At 39.1% G+C, this 25,967-nt stretch overlaps 2 protein-coding genes across 3 annotated transcripts in view; one reads left to right on the top strand and one right to left on the bottom strand.

Moving 5' to 3' along the window:
- Positions 1-9,178, bottom strand: part of ARL13B (ARF like GTPase 13B) — a 75,464-nt gene extending 66,286 nt beyond the window's left edge. For both annotated transcript variants that reach the window (XM_080828274.1, XM_080828275.1), the window contains exon 1: positions 8,828-9,178. In XM_080828274.1, the coding sequence (XP_080684400.1) occupies positions 8,828-8,886 (59 nt within the window). In that variant the 5' untranslated portion in view covers positions 8,887-9,178. The remainder of the gene's footprint in view (positions 1-8,827) is intronic.
- A 6,438-nt stretch (positions 9,179-15,616) lies between these two features.
- PROS1 (protein S) overlaps positions 15,617-25,967 on the top strand; it is a 64,403-nt gene continuing 54,052 nt past the window's right edge. The window contains exon 1 of the mRNA XM_080824186.1: positions 15,617-15,967. Coding sequence (XP_080680312.1) covers positions 15,691-15,967 — 277 coding nt within the window. The 5' untranslated portion in view covers positions 15,617-15,690. The remainder of the gene's footprint in view (positions 15,968-25,967) is intronic.

The following is a 25,967-nucleotide window of genomic DNA, read 5'->3' as shown; positions in this document are numbered from 1 at the left end:
AGCTCAGGTCATGGTCTCAGGGTCCTGGGATTGAGCCCCACATTGGGCTCTCTGCTCGGCAGGGAGCCTGCTTCCCCATTTCTCTCTGCCTGCCTCTCTGCCTGCTTGTGATCTCTTCTCTTGTCAAATAAATAAATAAAAATCTTTAAAAAAAATTAAAAGTAGGGATTAAGAGGGTCAAAAGCTTGTTTTATACATTTGATCTCAGAGTCTCTTTTTATATAATAGATATACGATTTGATATACCAGAAATATAAGCAACATAATACCGGAGTTTTGAACTTAGAAAGAATTTGAATTTTTAATTTTTATTGAGTGACATTATTGCAATCATTTGAACATCTACAATTCTAAACTTCCTGACTTGTCAACTAAGGAGACAATGCTTCAAATGAGATAACTACATAAAAACTATTTCTAACTTCAAAAATACATTGCAAGTAAAAAATAAACTATTTTCAAGCGCCTGGTTGGCTTAGTCATTAAGCGTCTGCCTTCAGCTCAGGTCATGATCCCAGGGGCCTGGGATAGAGTCCCACAACAGTCTTCTCACTCAGCAGGAAGCCTGCTTCTTCCTCTCCCACTCCCCCTGCTTATGTTCCCTCTCTCGCTGTGTTTCCGTCTCCGTCAAAAAAATAAATAAAATCTTAAAAGAAAAAAAAAAACCTATTTTGGGGGCACCTAGGCGGTTCAGTCAGTTAGATGCTGCCTTTGTCTCAGGTCACGATCCCAGGCTCCTGGGATCAAGCCCCACATCGGGCTCCCTACTCAGAGAAGAGTCGCTTTTTCACTCTTCCATTCTCTCTGCCCCTCTCCTTGGGCCCATGTTCTCTCTCTGTCTCAAATAAATAAAATAAAATCTTAAAAAAAGAAAAACAACTATTTCACCAAAACACTAAAAAAAAAACCACATCAAATGAGTATTACAGAAAATATTTAGAACTATATAAAACAAGTTCTAAATTTAAAAAGTAGCATAAACACATGTAGGAAAAAAGACTTGGGAACACTATTTAATGATAAATGTGTGTGAGAGAGAAAAAAAACCTACCACAAAAAAAAAAAAAAATCAGTATAAAAAAGTTTACCCCCAAAAAATTATGGTGTGATTTTATTGTACAAACGCACTATTTTCTGACATTTTAGTTCAGATTGTGGAGTCCAGGATAATATTACATCAAAATCACTATCTAAATTTATGGACCATTAATAAATAGGGGACCAAACTTGGGGTCATATGCTAGTTCTGAAATCATAAGTCAAAATCTTTGTGTCAATTTGTTCATTTCTAAAATTATAAAGGCGTAGAATCAGAATGTCTCTAGGTCCCTTTTTATCCTAAAATTCTAAACTTCTTACTAAGAATAGACAAGAAGCCCTAGGGGTTTAAAAAGAAATGTAAAACATTCCAGTTCTGCATACAGCAATCAGATAATCCTTTCTAATCTGTGTGTACAGCCTAATTAACAAATTAAAAACTCAGCAAATTCTATAAACGGTCTAGGATTTACAGTTATATTTATTTAAACCAAAATGATGGCTATTAAGGTGCTAAATGTTTCCCCATTGAAAAAATTCATAGCAAAGATAACATGCCCAATCTATCACAGTATGCTTTTACCAGACACCACAGTGATGTACAAAAAGCATTAATCCACAGTGCTTAAGTAACATCTCAGTCTCTTTTACAGCTGACAACAGTGAACAGCAATATACCAATAAATCTGAAGTAAAGTATTGATAAGCTGAATTATGACATCAGAAAACATAAATGGACAAGAAAGTACTCCCAGCTAGTGGTTACCTCTAGGGAGGGATGGTAGGAGATGAATAGGGTTCAAGGAGCCTCAAAGATTTGTTATCTATTTCTTTAGAAAATGAAATGTGATAACCAAAGGTTAATACTTGTAAAATCTGGGTAGTAGGCACATGAGTACTTACTATATTTTTCTTTTTAAATAATAGAAAATATTTTTATTTTTAATTGTAATATTACATTATTTTTGTTGCCGATTTTTTTTCTCATTTAACTTGATATTAATTTTCTGCTTCTCTTAGGTGGGTCATTTCTGAATTCATGCCCTTGGAAAGCTTAGGAAGCACAAAATTTCTGAATTCATGCCCTTGGAAAGCTTGGGAGGCACAAAATTTCTTCAAGATCCCAGTAAAATTATACCCCTTACAAAATCCTGCCTTTTATTCTGGCTAAAAATCTTAGAAATCATCTTTCAACTTTTGCATGTTCTATATTTTATATGTACTATACCATCAACTAGATGCTACCTGGCATACATAATAGGAGTTCAGAGTATATAGATAATAATATGCAAGGGCGAGACCTACTTACAAGGTACTGAATATACTAAGCACCATGGCTTGGGTTCTACGTCCAGGACAAATGCTGTTCTCTATACACAGAATAAATTTCAATAGCTTTAAATGTTAAAATTAAAATATTAAAATACTAGGTAAAATTATAGGTGAATATAATCTTGAAGACATATAATGGAATATAATCAAATTATTACACTAAAAGAATGGTGTCTTTGAATAAAAAATTGTTAAATGTTTATGCTTCAAACACCATAAAAAATTTACAAATATAACAAATGGAAGAAAAATATCTGTAATATATACTACAGAGAAATGGTTACTACTATATACATTTAAAATCTCAGAAAATTCAGTAAGAAAATGCACCTGCCCCAATAGGAAAACAGCAAAGGAAATCATCGGGAAATTCCCCAAAGAAGAAATAAGAAAATCCAAGGAAAAAATAATTTTACTAGGAATCAAAAAAATAGAAACTAAATGTGGACAGTATTTCCCCCTATAACCTGGAAAAAACAAGTGGTAACTCTCACTTTTTTGAGGGGAAAAGGCATTCTTTTTTTTTTTTTTTTAAGATTTTTTATTTATTTATGTGACAGAGATCACAAGTAGGCAGAGAGGAAGGAAAGCCGGCTCCCCGCTGAGCAGAGAGCCCAATGCGGGCCTCGATCCCAGGACCCTGGGATCATAACCTAAGCCGAAGGCAGAGGCTTTAACCCACTGAGCCACCCAGGCGCCCGGGAAAAGGCATCCTTATACACTTCTGGTAGGAGTAATAATTGTTGGTTTGTTTTTTGAAAGCCTTTCTGAAGAGCAATTTGGCAATATATAACAAATACCTTAAACTTTTTGATTTGATCTCATCATCATTTGATCTTAAATTCTACTTCCAAAATATTTATAGGAGGGTGCCCAGCCAAGCATTGTTCATAAGAGTGAAAAATTTTTAATTTTCTAAATATTTAATAACAGGAATGATTAAACATACTTTGGTGAATCTATACAACACACTACTCTATTTAAAAAGATGGTTCATGAAAAACATGTAATGAAGCAAAAAGATGTTAAAGCAAAAATAAAAAGAAGCTTCAAATTAGCTCTGTATTATCTTTATTGTTTAAAAATTTACACAGATAGAAACCATCAACAAAATAAAAAGGCAACCTACTGAGAGAAGATATTTGCAAAACATACATCCAATAAAGGACTAATGTCCCAAATGTATAACGCTTAGGATATATATATATTGACACAACTCAAAAAATAACCTGATTAAAAAATGGGCAGAGGACCCAAATAAAAGTTTTTCCAAACAAAACAGAGATGGTCAACAGGCACATGAAAGGATGCTCAGTGTCACTAATCATGAGGGAAATGCAAGTCAAAACTCTAAGATACCACCTCACACTGGTCAGATTGGCTATTATCAAAAAGACAAAAAATAACAAGTGTTGGTGCAGATGAAGAGAAAAGGGAAATCCTATACACTGTGAGTGGGAACTTAAATTTTCCACTATGGAAAACAGATGGGAGTGTGGAGGTTCTTCAAAAAATTAAAACTAAAACTAACATACGACCCAGCAATTCACTTCTGGGTATCCAAAGGGAGAAAACAAAGTAGCAATTTGAAGAGATACATGCACCCCTATGTTTACTGTAGCATTATTTACAATAGCCAAGACACGGAAGCAACCTAAATGTCCATCTATAGATGAATAAAGATGTGGTGTGTATAGATACACAATGGAATATTATTTGGCCACATAAAAAAGAATGAAATCCTGCCATTTACAACAACATGGATGGGCCTAGAGGTATTATGCTAAGTGAAATAAGTCAGGGAAATGATGAGGGAGCAGGAGGCTGACTGAGGACAAAGCAAAAGCTGGCACCTTGCACCCCCTCTCCATCCGCTCCCCTCGGTGATGTATGTGACATTCCTCAGGTACCCCTGACTGCCAAAAAGAGAAACAAATAGTTAACTTGCTGAGATCACAATCCCGCAAGACAGGAGTCTCCCTTGGTTTACAAATGTCCTAGAGATCTACGAACAAAGAAGTTACATTATCAATAGCACAATTTCCAGAGGCAAATAACTCAGTTCCTCAAGCCTTAATGTCACCCTCCCCTCCATGAACAAAACTGAAGGAGGCTGGGGTAGAAGGAAATGTAAGTGAAGTTAAGTTTCTTCTATACCTAAATCTCACTAACAAAGACGCTTGATAGCAGGATTGTGACATCCCACCAGGAATCTCCCAACCATCTTGATGTTAATGGCTTGCCAAAAGACAACATTGATCAAGCCTCCTGTATCCCTGCACCTTGGAGGCCTCCTTTAACATATGAAAACTCCGTTCAAACCTCTGTTTCCCTGCCTTCCCCAACCTTGTAGACTTCTTTAGCATATGAAAGCTCCATTGAAACCTCCCTTTCCCTCACCTTCCCCCAACCGCAGGGTACAGAACCTGCCATCCCTCACAACCCGGGGCAGCAGCTCTTCCTGCCCACGGGTCCTGTCCCCGTGCTTTAATAAAACATTTTGCACCAAAGATGTCTCAAGAATTCTTTCTTGGTCATCGGCTCCGGACCTCAGCCCACCGAACCTCACCTAGGTTCTAGAACTTCATCAGAAAGACAAATACCATATGCTTTCATTTATTCGTGGAATTGAAAACACACACACACACCAAACAGAAAGAAACTTAGAGATATGAAACAAACTGTTGGTTACCATAGAGGGGAGAGATGAAATAAGTGAAGAGGATTAAGAGGTACAAACTTCCAGTTACAAAATAAATAAGTTATGGGGATGCTATATACAGCATAGGGAATACAGTCAATAATATTTCAATAATTTAGTGTAGTGTCAGATGGTTAACTTGACTTACACTGGAGATCTTTTGGTAATGCATAAAAATAGTGAATAAAAAGAGAATTTACAGTTGTATAAGAGATTCTACACCAAAATATAAATCTTTGGGGGTGAGACAGTGGGTTATTAATATATGCCACTTTTTTGCTTAACTGTGTTTTCAATGTTCTACGTAAACATTCATCACGTTTAAATAACAATAAACATGCATTACTTTTAAATATTTTTAAATAACAAGAACTCCTGTCCACAAGCTATTCTGCAGGACTGTATGAATAAACATTTCATTACAATACATGCGTAAGTAGAGACAAATACAAGATGCTAAGCAATTACAATGAAAAGGTAAAGAATCTAGACAGAATTCAAAGAAAGTTACCTGAAAGAGAATCTCCCAATTGACATGTGAGGAATGATTAGGAACAGCCAACCAAAAAAAGAGCATTTGGTGAGGAATGGAGGGACTAGAGAACTTAAATATGGCAAATCTGGCATGAGGAATTTGGACAGGAGGAAAAAGGAAAAAAGATCACTGACAACAGTGTAGAGAATTAATTAGAGGGGAACAGTAGGAAGTCTGTCAAAGAAATGTGGGATGGAAATAACAGAAATTTTATCTAAAACAGAGCAGTGCATATGGAAAGGTTAAAAGAATGTAAGACCTATAAGTGGTATTAAGCCCATACAAACCAAAAGACTTAATGATTTGAGAGATCAAAGCACAAATAGGTGTCTAGGATTATTTCTTTTCTTTTTTTTTTTTTAAGATTTTATTTATTTATTTGACAGACGGAGATCACAAGTAGGCAGAGAAGCAGGCAGAGAGAGGAGGAAGCAGGCTCCCTGCTGAGCAGAGAGCCCACTGTGGGGCTTGATCCCAGGACTCTGGGATCATGAGGCGAAGGCAGAGGCTTTAACCCACTGAGCCACCCAGGTGCCCCCAGGATTACTTCTTTTCTTGACTTGGGTAAAAGGAAGGCTGAAGCAATTTGGCATGGAAATGAGAGAGGATATAAATTCAATTTTGGATGTGCTGGGATTGAGAATTCTTGTGAAATGCGATATGTAAATCTTCAAGTGGTAGATGAGTCTTTGTGCTAGAAACACGGACTTGAGAGTCAATGTTTAAGTACCCACTGAAGTCACTGTATGTGGTGAAACTGCCCACAAAGGGAAAATACACAGAAGAAAAGAGAATTGAAGACAGAACCCTGGGGAAGCCTTGAGAGTGAGACGATGAAAGGCTAACTGACAAAAAGAGATAGGAAAGGTTAACAAGCAGAAAGGTAAAAAATTTTAAATTCAGGAAAAATAAATCAGACAATTTTAAGAAGAGAGAGATCTTAAGTGTCAAATGAGGCCAAGAGATTAAAAAGAATCCACTGGATTTAATAACCAGGCAATATCTGCTGTAAAAGAAAACTGAATTAAAGGGTCTGGGCAGAAGTCTTCAAATGCAGAAGTTAAGGAATGCATTAGAGGAGAGGAAGTTGAAGTATCAGTAATCTATTGCCAACTGTTTAGTCTAGGGTGAAGGCTGAGAGGGAAAGGTAGTGCTGCAGGGACAGAAGGTTGCTTATTATGGAAGACACAGAATAATGGCTTCCCAAATATGTCTACAACCTAATCACTGAAACCTGTGAATATGTTACCTTACATGGCAAAATGAATCTTCCAGACAAGATTAAGTTAAGGATCTTGGATAGGGAGCTTATCTTGGGAGTACCCTGGTAGACCAGAGGTAAATACAAGAGTCCTTATAAAAGGGACTCTTAAAAGTCCTGATAAAAGATCAGAGGAGAGATGTTACATTAATGGCTTTGAAAATGGAAGAAGGGGGCCACAAGCCAATGACTATAGGCAACACCCCCCCACCTTTTTTTTTTTTGCTGGCAAAGGAAAACCGATTCTCTCTCAGAGACTCCAGAAGGTAGGCAACTCTCCTGACCCATTTTAGACTTCTGAGCTCAGAACCACGGGATAATACATTTGTGTGGTTTTAGGTCACTATGTTAATAGTAATTTGTTATAGCAGCAATAGGAAACATTAATTTTGGGTTGTTTTTAGGTAAGAGAGGCTTAAGCCTGTTTACATTCTAAAGAAAGAATAGAAGTGAAGCTGTGAAGACAAAAGAGAAAGAGAACTTGTACTTTTGATAAAACTGAACAATAAATTTGGGGATAAAAGGTTAGGTTTATTCTTGTAACCCAGAAGTTTTCTCTGTGATCTCTAGCAAAATGCTAAACAACTAAAGCTCACCAAGAAATGGGAAAAAATGGACTAAAGAACACAGCCACCAGAATTAGCCTTGAAAATGAACGGTTCTTCCACAAACACAGGAAGGGAGGAAGGGAAAGGAATCTATACTGGTAAGTATAAAATGAATTGGGGTGGGTTACTGACCAATACGCACTTGTCTTCTAAGATCAGAAGTATGACTTACTGAGTGCTACCTGCAAAGCATCAAGTACTTGCATAAATCTTCTTTCTCAAAATGCTGTAAGACAAAGATCATCCACACTTCATAGGGGGAAAGTGCTAAAATTCCTAGGATTCAGACATGAATCTGTTTGACTCAAAAACACTATATTGAGAAATATGGCAGACACAACAATAACCAAGTGATCAAAGTTAACACTACGAGTAATAAAACTATCAACATAATGCAATGCTGGACACTGAGAAAGACATGTCATCTCTGTAGTATTCCTCTGCACAACAACACCTTTATCAAATCACGAGAAAAACAAAACTTTGTTATAATTTACCCTTGGCTTAATTCCAAAGTAAAGCTATTAAAAAGTCAACATTATTTATCAGGAGTAACAAAATAGGTTAAGCCTAAAAAGCATAATTTTTACTGCCTCTTGCCTAGCATAGTGCCTGGCACATGATATTTTGTCAACAAATGAGTGAATATCAAGTAGCAGGTGCTAAATCTTAATACATCAAGCATTTCAAAATGAAAGGTTAAGAAGCGGACTCTTAATTAAAGGCTTAACTAGATTCCACATGAAAACTGAAGCTACACTACAGTTAAGAAAACACTCCATTAGCTAGTCTCATTTAATACAACACTCCTGAGGCATAGATACTATCACCCCACATTTAATATATGATGAAGGTGGGGCCAAAAGTGGTTAAATCATATAATTTATTAAGCAGTGGAGCCAGATTTCAAACCCAAGTCCTCAAAAACAGTGAGTGAATGAGTGTGTCCACGTGCCTGTGTGTGTTTTTGAAAGGAATGTGTGGATGTTATGAAAGCTATATCCCATGCTTCTCTATTAAAAAAAAAAAAATCCCATTAAATTAGCGTCACAGGAAATATACACAACGGAGGGTTTCCAATTCCACGCATAAAATCCACAACTTCTTAAGAAATTCGAACCCATTTAAATAATAACAGTAAGCATCACTAATGAGAACTTAATCGCAACTACACAAAAAAGCTACATCCTCCTATCTCTTCCTCAGGGGACAAGTCACATTGGGAGCAAAAACATCCCCCGCGGCCTGAGACTCTTCCCAGAGGAGAGGTGTAGCGTCCCAACCAGTCCCTCGGGGTGCAGCTGTCCCTCCCCCGTAGGACCGCACGGAGCCAGTCGACGACTCCAGCTTACCTGACGGGCTCCCGCCACCGCTTGAACCAGTTGCAGCAACTGGCCATCAGACTGAACATGCCAGGCCGTACCTCCCGCCGCCTCCCATCCGAGCCTCGAGCGAGAATGGGCCCCTGGTTGCCCCGGGCAGAGTCCCCGGGGGGCCGCAGTCGCTCCCAGGCACCTGTGAAGCGGAGAAGTCGGGAGGGAGGTCAAAGAGGCTAGTCCCCAAACCAAGCCCTGATAACCGTGCCAGGGACCCGCGAGCGAACAACGGCCTCCTCGCCCAGGTACAGCCGGGCCAAAGGCGCAGATACACACACCCGACCAGGGTTAGCGGAGCCCGGCCAGAGAAAACCCCCGCGTCGACGTGCTGACGTTCCTCCCAGGCGCGGAAGGCCCGCCCCAAGCACCGCCCACATACTTCTCCAATCATCGTGCGAGCGCCCCTGGTAGGGGCAGCTGAGTGGCTGAAGGAGCCGGGCTCCCTTCCCCTGTGGAGGCGGGGCGGGGAGGGGGTTCTCGTAACTAGGCAACCGGAGCGTCCAGAGAGGAATTGAAAAATCCCAGACAGATCTTGGGCAAGGCCTCCCTGCATACCCGCAGAAAATGTGTTGCCAGTCGTCGAGGGTGCTGCTCCTCGTCTGTCCCTAACCACATCTGAGATCCACAGATCTCAGGTCTTGTGCGTGTTTTGTTTTGTTTTATGAAGCAGGGTTGGGGACCCTCTGGGACTCTGGTGGACTCTGGCTGCACAACTACAGAAACAATACACTGGGGCAGTTACTACAAATTAAGAACAAGGAGAAAACTCATTTGCTAACTATCTAATAATGCAGATGACAGTGACTTTTAATCTTTATGTTTACTGCTGTTTGTTATATAAAATGTAAAATGGAATTGCATGGTATTTATTGTGGGGAGATATGCAAAATGAATGCAAAATGAGTGAATATCAAGTACCAGGTGCTAAAAGAACTAATAGGTTCATTGTAGAAAATGTGAAAAACACTGAAAAATGAATAAGATGAACAAAATAAAATTTCACATTCACCACCCAAAAATAACAAGTATTAACATTTTAATATATGTTCTTCCTAGGATTTTTAGATAATGTTAGGTTGTTAGCTATTTGGTTTCTACAAGATGGAGATGGTGATCTGCTGACTGTTTTTTAATATGTTTTAGTTTATTTACAAGGATATGTAATATCTGCATATATATATATTTGGGGGGGTGGGGAGAAATGGCAAGTACATTCCTGTAGGGGAAAAAATGCACACATGATACATAGGGTGTCCATTCCATTTCTACTTAAATATATTTTTTCAAATTTTGGTAAAAGGAGAGAGGGCCCTGGGATGCTCAGTGTATCCAGGGGAAAATAATGGTTTGCTACAACACATTTGGTTTAGTTTGTTGTTGTTGTTTTTTAATATTTATTTATTTATTTCTAGAAATGAGAGAGAGCATGCATGTGCATGAGTGGGAGGCAGAGGAGAGGGAGAGAGAATCTCAAGGAGACTCCATGCTGAGCATAGAGCCCTATGTAGGGCTCTTCCCGGGATTTTGAGATAATGACCTGAGCTGAAATCAAGAGTCAGACGCTTAACTGATTGAGTAACCCACTGTCCCACAACAGATTTAGTTTTAAAATTATTCTCTGTTCTTTTTTTTTTTTTAAGATTTTATTTATTTATTTGACAGACAGAGATCACAAGTAGGCAGAGAGGCAGGCAGAGAGAGAGGAGGAAGCAGGCTCCCTGCGGAGCAGAGAGCCCGATGCGGGGCTCGATCCCAGGACTCTGGGATCATGACCTGAGCCGAAGGCAGAGGCTTTAACCCACTGAGCCACCCAGGTGCCCTATTCTCTGTTCTTTATTCATTCATGTAACCCTGATTCGACTCATATACATCTCTTATAGCTCACCATCTCTAAATCCAAGTATCCCATCTGCAAAATGGGAATAAAAATACCTACTTTGCAGAGTTACTAACATGATGAAGTGAAAGAAATAAAGCTTAAGTACAGTTTCTAACAAATAATAGATAGCAGATTTTAAATTTGGTGTCACCGGTCTAATAAACATTCATGGCACCTTTCCTCATACCTCTTTTTCCAAATTGCTAGTTCACTGTTTTCATTGTCCTGACAATGTTTTCTTGTTCATTGTTTTCATTGTCCTGACTTGATAACTTCAAATTTCTTTCCAGTTGCTCAAGGCTGCATGACCTATACTGGTTTTCCTAACCGAATCCTCCCTTCATCAGTGCCAGATGCTAAGGAAGAAAGTTAGATCATACCTTTACAAATTTTCTTTTCTCACTGTTACCTGTTTCTTCTCATTTTCTAATATCTGAAGACATCTATCTTTTCTTTTCCAAGGTTAACCACTTTCCTGCAACTTTAACAAACATCATGTTTCAACTTTTCTGAAATCCTGTTCATCTGATTATTTCTTTTCAATCCAACATCTGAACTATATTGCTCCCCATTTTTTTTCCCTAGATCTTTGACTGCAGTTTCCAGGGTGGAGAGGGGGTAAGAAGGCAAGGCAGAAAAGATCCACAATTCCTCCTTAGATATGAGCCAGATTAGTACTGTTCTGCTGACTCTTAACTTTCATAACCTGACTTTTTAAACTGGTGGCTTACCACTAAAATTGTAAAGTACTATTTTTTTTTCTGTTCACTCTTTTTATCAATTTACCGTGAGCGAGTTTCTGCCCCATCAAACTACTCAAAACACATTTTTTTTTTTTTTTAAAGATTTTATTTATTTATTTGACAGAGAGAGAGATCACAAGTAGGCAGAGAGGCAGGCAGAGAGAGTGAGAGAGGGAAGCAGGCTCCCTGCCAAGCAGAGAGCCCGACGTGGGACTCGATCCCAGGACCCTGAGATCATGACCTGAGCCGAAGGCAGCGGCTTAAACCACTGAGCCACCCAGGCGCCCCCAAAAACACATTTTTAAATTAACTTATATCTCCTAATTGTTAAATCAGTTCTCATTTTGTTTTTCATCAATTAATACATCGAATACAGTTAACTCTTCTAAAACTCTTTCCTCCCTCAGCTTTTCACAATTATGGACTATTCTGGATCTCACTAGTCATTCCACCTTCAGCTTCCCATATGTACTTTCCAAGATCTGACTTTATCCCACTGTATTCCTTTTTAAAAACATGTTCTCTTGGAGAATCCAATTACTACTCCTATGCCTAACGATACTTACTATGTAGATGTTCCTTCAGCATTGCTGGAACTATACTCAACATCCCTTTTGTTCCCCCAAAATATATCCAACCCCGTCTCTACTTCGTATCTGAGAATGATACCTTACCAACCATTTCTGGTGCCAAACTATAGTCGGGTCAGTTAGTAAACTAAGTTGACTACTAGTTTTTCAGTACCATAAGTAGTTTGATAGACATAAACACTGCACACTATTTTCAGTTTTCTTTTCCTTTTCCATACATACGAGATAGTTATTCCCACCCTCTAGAAGTCATGGGACTTTCCTTTGTCCAGTGAAATGCGAGTAAAATGGAAATTGTGGAAGACTATGTTAACTTTGAAATACTATAAAATCAAAACACTATGGAATGCTGAGCCAACACGATGAAGATGTCTGCCCAGAAAGTCCTGCAGTGAACTTCCCAGGAGTAAGCAATAAACACTTATCTTAAACCATTGTAATTCCATGACTATTTCACCATAGTGTAATCTAAATTATTCTGAATGATAAAAACAACCTTGCTGTCATTCTAGCTAAGAGTCTTATTTAATCCCCCAGGGATTATTTAGCATCCTAAATGTTACTTGATTTCTTTTTCCAGCTTCGTTGAGAGATAATTGACAAAATTATATTTTAAATGGACAATATGATGACTCAATATATGTATACATGGTAAACATGATTCACACCATCAAGTCAGTTAATCCATCCAACACCTCACACTGTTACCTTTCTTTTTTCTTTTGAGAACACACTTAAGATCTCCTCTCAGCAAATTCCAGTATATGATGTAGTATATTTAACCATAGTCACCATGCTGTGAAAAGGTATATAAAGTAGTTTATATACCTTTATCAACTTCTCACCATTTCCTTAGTACCCAGCTCCTGGCAATGACCATTCTATTCTTTGTTTCTATGAATCTGCCTTAACAAAACAAAACAAAACAAAAAAAGAGAGAGAGCGAGAGAGCGAGAGAGAGAGAGAGAGAGAGAGAGAGAGATTTTATTTATTTGAGAGAAAGAGAGCACAAGCACAAGCTGGGGGAAGGGACAAAGGAAGAGGGAGAAGCAGGCTCCCTGTTGAGCAGAAAGCTTAACCTGGGGATCAATCCCAGGACCTTGAGATCATGACCTGAACTGATGGCAGACACTTAACAGACTGAGCCACCCACGACCTCTCCCCCTACCTTTTTTTAAGATTCTACATATGAGCGATCCCATGAGTATTTAGCTTTCTTTGTCTGGCTTATTTCACTTAGCATAATGCCCAAATGCCATACATAAATGTGACATACCCATATCTATCTATCTCTATATCACACATTTTCTTTATTCATTCATCCATTGATTAGACTTAGCTTGTGGTTTCCTTATCTTGGCTATTGTGAATAATGCTGTAATGAACATGAGAGTACAAATATCTCTTCAAGATAGCGATTCCTTTGGATATATACCCAGAACTGGGATTCTTGGATCATATGGTAGCTCCATTTTTCATTTCTTGAGGAACTTCCATAGTATTTTCCATAATGGTTATACCAATATACATTCCCAATGTTCTCTGCATCTTCATCAACACTTGCTGTCTCTTCTACAAATGTTACTTGGTTTCTAATCTTTCCTTGCTCTGATCCATTTTGCAAACATTTAACAAGGTAACATTCTCAAAGTAAAAATGAAGGAAATTACTCCTTCTAAAACAAACTTAAAAACATATTTAGAAATGTACTGAAAATAAATTTTGGGCAAGTGAAATTGACTAAGTATTAATTTATTGACCTAAAGCCAGATACCACCTTCACAGAGTAAACTTCTGAGAGAAATTAAAAACCTGAAAATTTTTATCCAAAGTTGTATTATTAAATTTTATTATTAAACACCTCAGAATATGATTTTTCAAAGTTTGACGTTACAATAGTGGTAGGATACATAATTTTTCATCACTGACAAATTGCTGACATTGTAATGCACATTTATGGTATTAAAAAGATAATCATTTTAATCTCCCGAAGTTTTTAGGAGAGAAAGTTTTTTCTTTTCTTTTTTTTTTTTTAAAGATTTATTTATTTATTTATTCGAAAGATAGAGATCACAAGTAGATGGAGAGGCAGGCAGAGAGAGAGGAGGAAGCAGGCTCCCTGCTGAGCAGAGAGGCCGCTGTGGGGCTTGATCCCAGGATGCTGGGAACATGACCTGAGCCAAAGGCAGAGGCTTTAATCCACTGAGCCACCCAGGCGCCCCGAGAAAGTTTTTTCTTTTGGGTAACTTATGTTTCCTTCTTCAAACTTTTTATATTCTTTTTTATATTGGGGATATTGGAGATGGCTATGAACGTTGTTGATTCATGATTTTGGAACTATTCTCTCCTTGTGAAATTTTGAGATTTCAAAATTGATATTCTGCTCTTAAGTCCTCCTCACAGGATGAGGAGATTCCCAAACTGAACCTTTACTTGAAAGATTCCCAGCTTAAATGCATTTAAATTTAATAGTTGAATAAAGTACTTAAAGTTCATTTTGTTTAATGCTATGATTGTTAGCATACCAAACAATTCTACAGAGATGAGAATTATATTCAGATTTAAATCACTTGGGCTGGGAATAAACTGGTGAATAGATTGATATGGTAGAGTCAGACACAGCAAGAAGGAAAAGAATTTCAAAAAGGGAAGAATAATATAGTCAATAATTCCCTCACAAGTGTTCTTATCAGAAAAAGTGACTCTAATATCAACTTTCATCTAGCTGGGTCGCAGAACCACAGAAAGCTAGAGCTAGAAGAGACCCTTGAAAGATGATCAGCCTTTGGAATTTCATACACACACCTAGGAAATCAATCGACAGGTTCATTTGGGCAGAAATTCTAGAAGTGATAATAGTAAATATGCTTTCAGTAATACTGTTTAATACATAGTATCTGCTTTACATGTTATCTCTTAAATCCTTATCTCTTAAATCCTTACATTAATATTATGAAAACCCACTATTATCCCCATTTTACAGATGATACAACTGAAGCTTAGAGAGGTTAAGCAATTTGCTTAAAGTTACAGAACTAGTAAGTGATAAAATTAATGAGATTTGAATCAGGCGTTTTAGCTCCAGATGAAACCTTAAACATTACATAAGATTTCAAATGTGTATGTCTAAGCACAAAATGCGTGGGTTATATCCCAAAAATTTTAAAACAAGCTGCTTGAAGGTGATGGAATTTGATACATTCTTTTTTTTTTTTCTCTCAAAACATTTTTTTGAACACCATAAACGCAAGAACAAAAGAAAACTGGATGATCAAAACTATCCCATTTGCTTCCATTATCTCTGGTCTCTGGTGCCAACTTCTGGAGTTGTTCACTTTTCAGTTTGATTAATGTCTTCATCCCAAGGTCCTTCTGTCTCTGCAGGACTTTTTCTTCTAAGCCTGGACACTCCTTCCTCTGAGTCCGCAAAGTGCCCCGGGCCACTCAGCCTCTCACCCTAGCTCCCTGGCGGTTTCTACTACGTCTCCTTCCCCTTCTCCTTGGGAAAGTTCACAGTGCAGAGACAGGGAACGAAACACGGGACGAGGAAGGATGTCTCGACAGTGTTTACTAGGCCTCCACCACTCTCTCTGAGCCCTGCCCCCAGCTCCGTAAAGCTTCCTGGAAATGTCCTCGTTATCACTTCCCCTCTCGGGCTGGGGGCTGGGAGCGGGCGGTCCCCCCGCCCCCGGCTCCCGCTGTTCCGCGGAAGCGCTCGCTCGCAGGCGCCGCCGCGCCGCAGTCCTCCGTGAGTGGCGCCCGGGCTCGCAGGTCCCCGCCGCGACGCGCCACCGTCCGGGTCCCCGCCCGCGCTCCGCCCGCTTCGCAATGAGGGTCCTGCGTGGGTGCTGCGGGGCGCTGCTGGCGTGCCTCGTCCTGGTGCTCCCCGTCTCCGAGGCAGACTGTGAGTAATCAATAGCGTGCTGTCTTCTTTCCCCAGCGGCGGCGCCAACTGAACCCGGAGCCCTCCCGGTAGGATCTTCTTTGCTGGGGCTGCAGCCTGCTAGAAAGTTTCCAGTAAGTCCTACCAATCTCCGGGCTGACGGAAGCCGCCAGTGGATCTAGCGGGCAGTAACGGTGGGGCAGGGGCAATATTTGCCCTGCTCTAGGCTGTTGGCTACTGGACAGATTCAAGAACCTGGGGGATACGGAATACCAATGAAGGAATTACAACACCTTACCCATTTTCCCTCAGCAGCTGAAGTTCCCAGAGGGCAAGGATGAGCACTTTTCCAGTATAACAACAGGGAGGAAAAGGCAGCCCACTATGTTTTCTTTTGGTACAAGCCGCTGTTCCCAGCCAGCACCCCTTGCTGAAATTTACCTCCCTTTTGCAATTTCTGGACTTTGAGCTTGGTTTGCTTATCTCAACAGTGACAAACCAATTGTTTTAGGATCACTGCTGGTTTGCAAAGCAGGAGGCAGATGTCATTTTCTAACCTTGAAATCAAAAGGACTGCTAAATGTTGTGTTTCGCAGATCACTTTGTACTAAGTATTTTTGACACTGTCGCTGATCTGAGGTCGTGGCATGAATTCTCTGTACTTTATCTTTGTATTTCCAGTTCTTTATGTTCCCATGGGTGGATTCAAGGCAGGATATTGAGTTTTCTCTGAAAAGTATATAAGGAATAGCAAGGCATTTAGTACATTTTTTAAAAGATGTATTTATTAGAGAGTGAGTGAGTGAGAGGAAAAGAGCACGAGCTGCAGGGAGGGGCAGTGGGAAAGGGAGAAGCAGACTCCCTGCTGAGCAAGGAGCCTGATATTGGGCTCTGTCCTGGGACTTTGGGGTCATGACCTGAGCCTAAGGCAGACACTTAACAGACTGAGCCACCCAGGCGCCCCTTAGCATTTAGTACATTTTGATTGCCAGTTAATTTGTGTTCAAAGTTTAAGCATGGTCATTGATTAAAAATGCTTAGTTATGCTACATTTTATTCTCAGGAAATGGTATGGGAGAGATAAACTCTGAATTGCAGAAACTTTTAGGCTGCCTAAAGCTCCTATGGAAACGTTTCAAAGATAGTAATTTTAGGGGACTTAAGTAAGAATTTACTAACATTCCACTAGTTTGTATTAGTTACTGATCAGGGTGACCAGTAAAATTTAAAGGTAAAATTAAATTAATTAAAGTTCTAATTTAAAGGTAAAAAATTATTTGTTCATCTTATATCAAAGAGCTGCAATAGCAGCATTACTATTCAAACCATTATCATTAAGCCTGTATGTGGACCATATGCACAAATTCATTATTTATATAGTTCATTACAGTGTTCAAATATTTGCCTGACAACCAAAGAGACAAAAGTAGCTTTCCAAACTCACTGCTTGTCATCACAGGAATGTGCTAAATCTTTCTTTTTGTAGAGATTGTTACATTTTCACTGAATCTAGACACAGTTAAAAATGATGTAAATGTCTGTGCATATTATACACAAGTAACCAAACCATGTATGTAATGAAATACACTTGTTATGATAGAGTGGAGAAATTAATAGTACAAATACATGACATAAAGAATCGTTGGCCCTATATTGACTTTATTTTAAAAAGTATGAGTAGTTTAACTGGATTAAAACTCATCTCTGGTTAACTGATGAGGAAACCAAGATACAGAGGGAATGTTTTTACTCCCTAAGACTTTGAGATAGAATTAGAACTCTAAATATTTGATTTATAATTCATTGATTAGTCCATGGAAACCTAGTTGCTATTTAAAGAGAAAGGTTACAAATCACAGTTTTAGTTTTGAGAGTTGGTAGAAACTCTCCAGTTCGACTTCTTCATTTTAATAATAAGAGTTGGTCAAAGATGTTAACTGACTTTACAGACATTTATATATATGAAAGATATTTTTACTATCTCTTATATTTTTAGTAAATATAAGAGAGAGGCAGATGGGGGAGAGAGATTTAAAAAATATACCGTCTACATATTCCATCAGTTGCCACTAAGGGCTGTGTGGTGAGGAGAAATAGGAGAAAGGGCATGTTCTCTGGCTGTGCTAGTTTGGTCCTATCCAGACTTCTGCTGGTAGGTGGGTGCAGTCTATCCTTGACATTATTGACTCATATTTGCTTTCTCTTTTTTACTCTCTTCTTTCCTTCTCTAATTATTCTTTGTTTATCTATCTGTCTTTTTTTTTTTTTTTTAATTCCCTGTATTTCAGACTTAAAATGTTGCATTGATGGAGAGAATTTATTAAGGTTAGGAAGTGTTAGAGATGATTTCTGGCATAGCAACAATACCCTGTGCCATATTCTCTTACTATCAGTTCTACAACAGGATACACAGTAATGCTTCATAATAGACCTTTTCTGTCCACCAAGTTCAATATCCTCTTTATAGCTAAATGAGCTGTATTTAAACTTTCAACATATTATGAGAAAAAAGCCCGATAGTCCATTTATCAGTATTCTTTGGCTACAGGGGATAATAATGAACTCTTGTTAACTAAGGAAGGAAGGGCGGGAGTGGGTGGGAGAAGAAGGAAGAAATCTGAGTGGATTTATTGGAAGACTGCTGAATGGCATGCTGAATAACTCAGCCGACAGAAACCAGGGACTTAGGCATTTCAGTGATCTGTATAATGGGAACTTAATGTGCTCACTGTGTTAGGAGCTGCTATCCAATGACTGGGTTCTAACTTCTCTTCTAGTCCTGGGTATCCCTGCCCATGATTGAAATTCCCAGAAGAGAGAACTTGATCCTTTTGATTTAACATGTATCTGGAGTCCTGTGACTGACCGCTCCCTAGAATCAGGTGAAGTGTCTGTACAGCTCCCACAAAGGAATGGAAGCTGCAGAGGAAGCAGAAATGAAGACGTCTACACATGCTAATTATTGGTTGTACAACATACATACATTCCCTTCTTTCCGTATACACCATTTGGAGATATTTCAAGTATAATGCACGTATTTTAATATAATGCAAATAATTAAGAACTAAGGTATAGCAGAAAGGACCTTCTCCTTAATAGATTTCAGTCACCACACCCAAAGAGGAAGGCTCAAGGCTACCATGTCTTAGTTTACTTGTCATCGAGGAATGTCCATGCCTCCTGTAGTTCTGTCATAGTCCCATGTCAATGTGCTGTGCTTTATGGATGAAACAGTACATTGTAATGTACCAATTCATCTCAAATGCCAAGAAAATAATCATACTAAACAGATAAGCAAAAGAATACAAGTACTTTAGGGTGGCCTGTCTTCCTTTGGAGCGGGAGTTGGTGTTTATGACCTCCTCTTCCCTCTCCAGTTCACACGTCTCTTGCTTTCACACAGTTCCCTTATATTTGATTTTTTTTTTTTTTTTTTTTTTTGCTTCTCTCTGAGATGAACCACATGCTGATTCAGGAAGAGTCTGAGCCTTGTTCCTACCTATGGGTGGTTGTATCCACCTCTTCTTTTACAATGTCTATTGTGTATAATAGTCATCTTGAAGGAGCAGCCCTCCTAGACTTGATTTAGATGTAGCAACAACACTATTTTGCCTTGATCATTGTCATACCAGTATAATCTTCTTTTTAATTTTTTTTTTTCAACAGGAATAAAGAACTTGAAATGGCTACATAACAGTCTCATCCTCTAAATTAGTGGAAAATACATTAGGTCCCATAGTGAATGCATTTCTTCTCCGTTTACCAATTTCTAGATGAGCAAAAGACAGTTGCAAGGAAAAAGGCAAAAAAAAAAAAAAACCAACTTGAAAATAGGTCATTGAATTAGTTTCTTATGCTGCTGTAAGAAAATACCACAACCTGGGTAGCTTAAACAATAGAATATATTGTGTCACAGTTCTGGAAACTAGAAGTCTGAGATTAAGGTGTTAGCAGGGTTGAGTCCTTCTGGGAGTTTTGAAGGAGAATCTGTTTCACACCTCTCTCCTTGCTTCTGGTAGCATCAAATATTTCTTGGCTTGTAGATGACATTTTCCCTATGTCTTTACATCAACTTCCCTCTGTACATGAGTGTCTCTATTCCGAATTTCCCCTTTTGATGAAGACATCAGTCATATTGGATTAGAGCTCACCCTTATGACCTTGTCTTAACTTGATCATCTGCAAAGCTCCTTTTTCCAAATAAGATCATATTCACTAGTACTGGGGGATTTAAGGACATTACCATCTTCATAAGGGACACTATTCAATCCATAACACTCGCTAAGCATCATATCATGACAAGTACTTCTTCCCTTTCTACCTTTATTTCTGACCCGTGTATTTTAGCTTTAGAGAAAGAAAGCACTATATATTAATGATGTCTGGTACAGAAAAATACTCCTTTCTCTAAAGTAAGCTTTATGTCCAACGTGGGGCTCGAACTCATGACCCTGAGATCAAGAGTTGCATGCTGTACTGACTGAGCCAGTAAGAGGCCTCCAAAACATACCACAATTTTTAAACCACATTTTGGAAGATAGTGTTGTGTCTGAAAAGGCAGTAACAGAGCCTTCAATAAGTAGTCAGTCTATCATTCTTAAGGCTAGCTCCTTTTAGGTATTAGAGTGCATAGTGAGAGCCATGAAAACCATAATAATCATCCCATTGACTTATTTCCTTAACTGTGGAGTTAATTCCTTAGTTAGAGATAAAGTTGTGTGGCTTAGCATAAGGCATTAAATAAGTCTACCAGTAGTGGTACCAAAAGAAAAATTAAATTCAAATCCAGAATGAATATCTCTGAGTACAATGTGCTGCTCTCACATGATAAAAGAGCTCTAACTAATCAATCATCCACCAGGATCTGACGGATTTTGCAACATGTCCAATGTCTAACAGCGGAAGGAATGGCAGTTCTGCTGGCAAATGTGGTGTTTTTTAGTAGTGAGAGCCCCATGGATCTTAGTGAGGAAGAGTTGAGTCAATATGTAGTCTCTATCCTTGCCACTCAGGCTCGGTTTTTTTTTAGGAGTATCGAGTACAGTAGACCAAGTGACACAGAGAGGGACAGCCTTGGCACCAAATGTGCCCAGAGACTTGAGTGTTTGGCCCTCATGGCATTTTAAAAATCAGGAAATTTCATCTAAAAAGTTTGATTTATGGCCTCTCTTGGAAAACAAATGAAGGAAGATCTGGCAACACTGCGTGCACCCTCCAACACGGTGAAATTCAAAGCTGCCTTCTTAAGATAGAATAGAATCTCTCTAGTTTGCCACGATTCCAAATGTCCACTGTCGTCTTTCACCAAATTCTCTTCCTTTGTTTATGGAACCTATCTGACACTTGTAGATTTCAGAATTTGTGACCCTTGCACTAGATTGCCTTGAGAAGAAACACAATGGACAATCCTTACGTGGACAGTTCTATCCTCTCTTATTATTAAGAACGCCTCTGATATGGGGCTATCTTGCGAGTAAGCCCCTGGAGCACAGTCTCAGTTCTGGGCAATTCTTGCCAAACATCCTTGTCTCTAGACCTGATATCTAGCTCTTTATGGGTCTCTGAACAGCTAGACAGACCATTTCCAACCATTCAGAAAGCAGAATAGATCCTGATCTCGTTCTAAGCAAAGTGGGCAGTGAGAAATGCTGCTTGTATGTCCACCCATTGTGAGGTTTTCATTTCTCCGAACATTCTGTGTCACCTCAGGGTCACCCTTGAGAGAGGCTGTCATTTTTTATTTGTTCATTGCAGGCTGTGGCTTCATAGCTGGTTTCCCTCCGGCTTCTGTTGGTCTGTCACAAAGAAGTATCTGTCAGCTAGAGATTTTGTCTTCAGTAGGTTGACTTTCATCCTCAGTAGGTTGGTCATAGGCTTTCCCCCATAAGACTGTAAACGCGGGTGGAGGGAGGCGTCTTCACAGTGACTTCTTCATGTCAGGAGAGTGAGTAACCTGCACAGACCACGGAGTTGTGCCTGGAGTCCCATCCTATTCACACCACTGGAACATGTCGCAGCCAAACTGCTGTCCCAGCTAAGTTTCTGGCTAGATGGAAAAGGTAGCATCCAGTTCACAATGAACTTTTTAAATCACTGGGTCACCAGGTGTCCTGTGGTCAGATTTGCAGATTTCACTAAAGTCCGAAAGGATGCCAGGAGCAGTTTCTTCCCTGGCAGAAAGAAATGTGACTTACTCTCAAATCATAAGGACCTCTACTAAAATTCTTCTCTGGGGACTTGCTATGGTACCCTGGATAGTAGCAGAGTACCCTGCTGTTCTAGGGACAGTTTGACACGATTGGATCTGATGGTTCACTCCTAGTCTGACTGACAGACTGCTTGAATTGAACCTTGAAACTAGCCAGAGAGCATTTTATTATTCTGGTTTCCATCTGCTACATCTGACAGGTTTTAGACTCATATGATAAATAGACCAGAGTAGAATACCTAAAAATGGAATATGCCTCAACAATAAGGGGTCCGCCAATATGTACCCTTCCATCTCAGTGTTGAATGCCCGGGTATATAAAAACTTATCTCTCACTTGGACAGGAATATTCCAGCATGACCAAATTGTTGCTGAAAATAGTTCACGCCTGGGGAAGGAATCACAGTTTGGAGTTTGAGTTTTATTAGACCTATAGTTAGGTACTTTCAGGACACAATCCCCTTAATCAACTGACACCCATAGGCCTCAGTCCTAAGCAGCAAACCTTAGATTTTAGATGTTTTTCTTCTCTAGAGGCCAGTATCGAATAATCACTAAAGGTTTTTGGAATCTCTTACCTTAGTGCAGTTTTCCAGTGCAGTTAATTTTCGTGGGAGGAAGAAGAAGAAAAGTTCACTGTATACAGGATGCTTCTTCAAGGGTTTCTCTCCTCTCCTTCATTCGAGAAATTCTAGATCCATCAACTGATTCAAGATTGGTAATTAAGGAGAGGTGGTGATTTCTTTGTATTATACAACCTCTATTTATTAACTCAGGGAGTTTTTGGATTAAAAAATTCAATGAAGAATTTTATGGGTTGTCTTCCCATCTCATCCTAGAGAGATCTTCGCCTGTTAATTCTTTTTCCAAGATTTGATCACCAGGAACCCAGTTTCGTTGCAGCCCCTGACATTAGTATTTCCAGTCTAGGGAGAACAGCCAATAAAATGCTTTTTAGAAATCCCAGTGATTTCCTTACTAATTGATTTTTATGATAATCATGAACATATATTCTTGTATATCATAAGGGGGAGTAGGATGGATAAGTGAGAAAGTGAATAGGTAGGAACCATGTGAAAGATTCAAGCCAGAATCTGTCTCCTAGTCCTTGTGAATTCTTTCTCTAATATTATGCCAAGGAATGTCTGGCTTTTCCGAGTTATTCAGTGAGTGCCAAAGTTTTGTCTAGGATGGTGTTAGCCAATGAAGCCAACCGTTTGAACTGGAACTGGTGACCGTAGCTAGCAGATGGAATGAAATCAGCAATATTAATACTTTCAGCCTGATTCAAAATTATATATTGACTTTTTGTATTAGTTTTCTATTGTTGTGTAACCAATTGCCACAAACTTAGCATCTTAATACAATTTATTAACTCATAGTTCAGGTACAAGTCCAGGGACCTGCTTAGGGTCTCACAAAGCTAAGATCAAGGGGTCCAGCAGAGCCAGGGTCTCATCTGTGGTGTCCTCTTCAGGTGCATTGACCTCTCCAATGAGAGTAAGGAGAGAGGAGATCAATGGAGGAGGTGTGCTTATGCACAAAAGTGACAAAACTCACTTCTGCTTATGATTGTAACAGCCCCAACCCAAGGAAGCACATGGAATATTTGGTCAGCATTGTCTCTGCTACCAATTTTCTTCATCTAGGGTTAAGATTATTGTTTCTTCCTCTAAGAGAAGCACAAACACATATTGCTCATTTAACCTTTGGTAATATATTTTACAAAGTGTGAGGCTATATTAACTATTTGTTAAATAGAGAGGGCATAATTAACTATGCCCAATGGACCTAAGCTGGGGACATAGTATGATGACATTGAACCGGCTGTTAATGTAGCAGGGTGAAAAAAATGTGGTAACAGTTAATACTGAAATTATTCCTTTTGTGAGAATTGTTATTATTTTAACTTGAAAAGTGGCTTTAGGCTTAGAAAGTGAAGTCCTGAAAACATGGTCTATAGCTTTGCTATTCAGGAGTAGTTCATGAGGCACCTGGGTGGCTCAGTGGGTTAAGCCTCTGCCTTCAGCTCAGGTCATGATCCCAGGGTCCTGGGATCAAGCCCCATATCGGCTCTGCTCAGCAGAGGGCCTGCTTCTCCCTCTCCGTCTGCCTGCCTCTCTGCTATGCTCTCTCTCTCTCCCTTTCTCTCAAAGACATAAATAAAATCTTAAAAAAAAAAAAAAAAAAAGAGTAGTTCATGAACCAGTAGTTCATGAACCAGTAATAGCAGCATTGCCTGGGACCTGATTAGAAATGAAGCATCTCTGGCCCCATGCCAGACCTACTGATTTAGAATAATCATTTTAAGAAGACCCCAGGTAATTCCTATGCACACTTAAAATTTGAATCATGCTGGTGCCTTAGGAGATAGGAGAAAAGGTCGATAAATGGTTCTTCATAAGAAGTAAATAGAAATTGCAGGGATGGGGCACCTGGGTGGCTCAGTGGGTTAAAGCCTCTGCCTTCGGCTCAGGTCATGATCCTAGTGTCCTGGGATGGAGCCCTGCATTAGGCTCTCTGCTCAGCAGGGAGCCTGCTTCCTCCTCTTTCTCTGCCTGCCTCTCTGCCTACTTGTGATCTCTGTCAAATATATAAATTAAAAAAAAAAAAAGAAAAAAAGAAAAAAGAAATTGCAGGGATGGAAATAGGAGGCAACCAAGGAGAGAGAAGGGGAGAGGATGTCAGAGAAGGGAGAAAAGAAACTGAGCCATATGGCAAGACAATACACCTTTTAGGAATGTCTCTGGTAAAATTTTTATTTTTATTTATTTATTTATTTTAGAGAGAGGGAGAGAGGAGAGAGAGCACATGCAGAGGAGGAAAGAGGGAGAGGGGCAGAGGAAGAGAGAGAGAGAATCTTAAGCAAGCTCTACACCCAGCATGGAGCCTGATGCAGGGCTCGATCTCCGTATCCTGACATCATGACCTGAGCTGAAGTGGAGTCGGATGCTTAACTGACTGAGTCACCCAGGTGCCCCAATCATTAAGAAATTATTATATGTGAGGTGGAGAGTGGACCTTTAGGAACTGGTTTTTCTTAAGAGTCAACTTTAAATTGCAAAAGTTGCTTTAATGTAAACTATAGCCCTTTGTACCTGCCCCCTGCCACCTGCCTCCAGGGTTTCTTCAGAAGACGTTGATTTCCACATCGAGCTGATTAACAATGAAGAGAAGAGTTCCATAAGATACAACTGAGGTGAAGAGTTTAGTGAAAGCTAACAAACAAAGCCAATAGTGACCATAAGAACCTCAGCTCCAAAAGGAGGTAGAAGTCTTGAGAGACATTGGAATTTTTATCAGGAGTAGGATTGGGGTTTTAGGACCCCAGTCAATTATTCAGAAAGGACAAGATGATATGCGGCATTAGCAAAACTCAAATTATCCTTAAATTGTTAAGCTTTGATTGAAGGTAATGTTTTGTTAATGCTAGAAGAAAAAAACTCACTGTGGTGATGCAAAAACAAATAGTAGGTCTTGACTCCTTTTCTTTTGGGTGATGCAAATCCTTTTTACCTAAATATTCCTATTTTATTTTATAGGTATCTGGGAAATGCATTTGGGTAAATAATTATAATAATTTGAGGGGTTGGGCAAGAATTCAGCAATTTTAGACAAGAAAATACTGTACACAGAAGATTGGAAGAAAATGAATAACATTTTAATAGTGTCTTTAGAAAGTAGAGTTATGATGCTTTTTATTCCTTGCCTACCTTTTGCCCTTAATAAATATAAGAACTTGTGTTCTTATATAAGTTCTTAAATATAAGAACTTGTGTTATTAACTTCAGTATGAGAACACCATTTCATTTA

This window comes from Martes martes (assembly GCF_963455335.1).
Source record: "Martes martes genome assembly, chromosome: 1".
In the NCBI taxonomy this organism is placed as follows: Eukaryota; Metazoa; Chordata; class Mammalia; order Carnivora; family Mustelidae; genus Martes; species Martes martes.
Note: the sequence above shows the minus strand (reverse complement) of the source record. Positions and strands in the feature narration are given on the sequence as shown.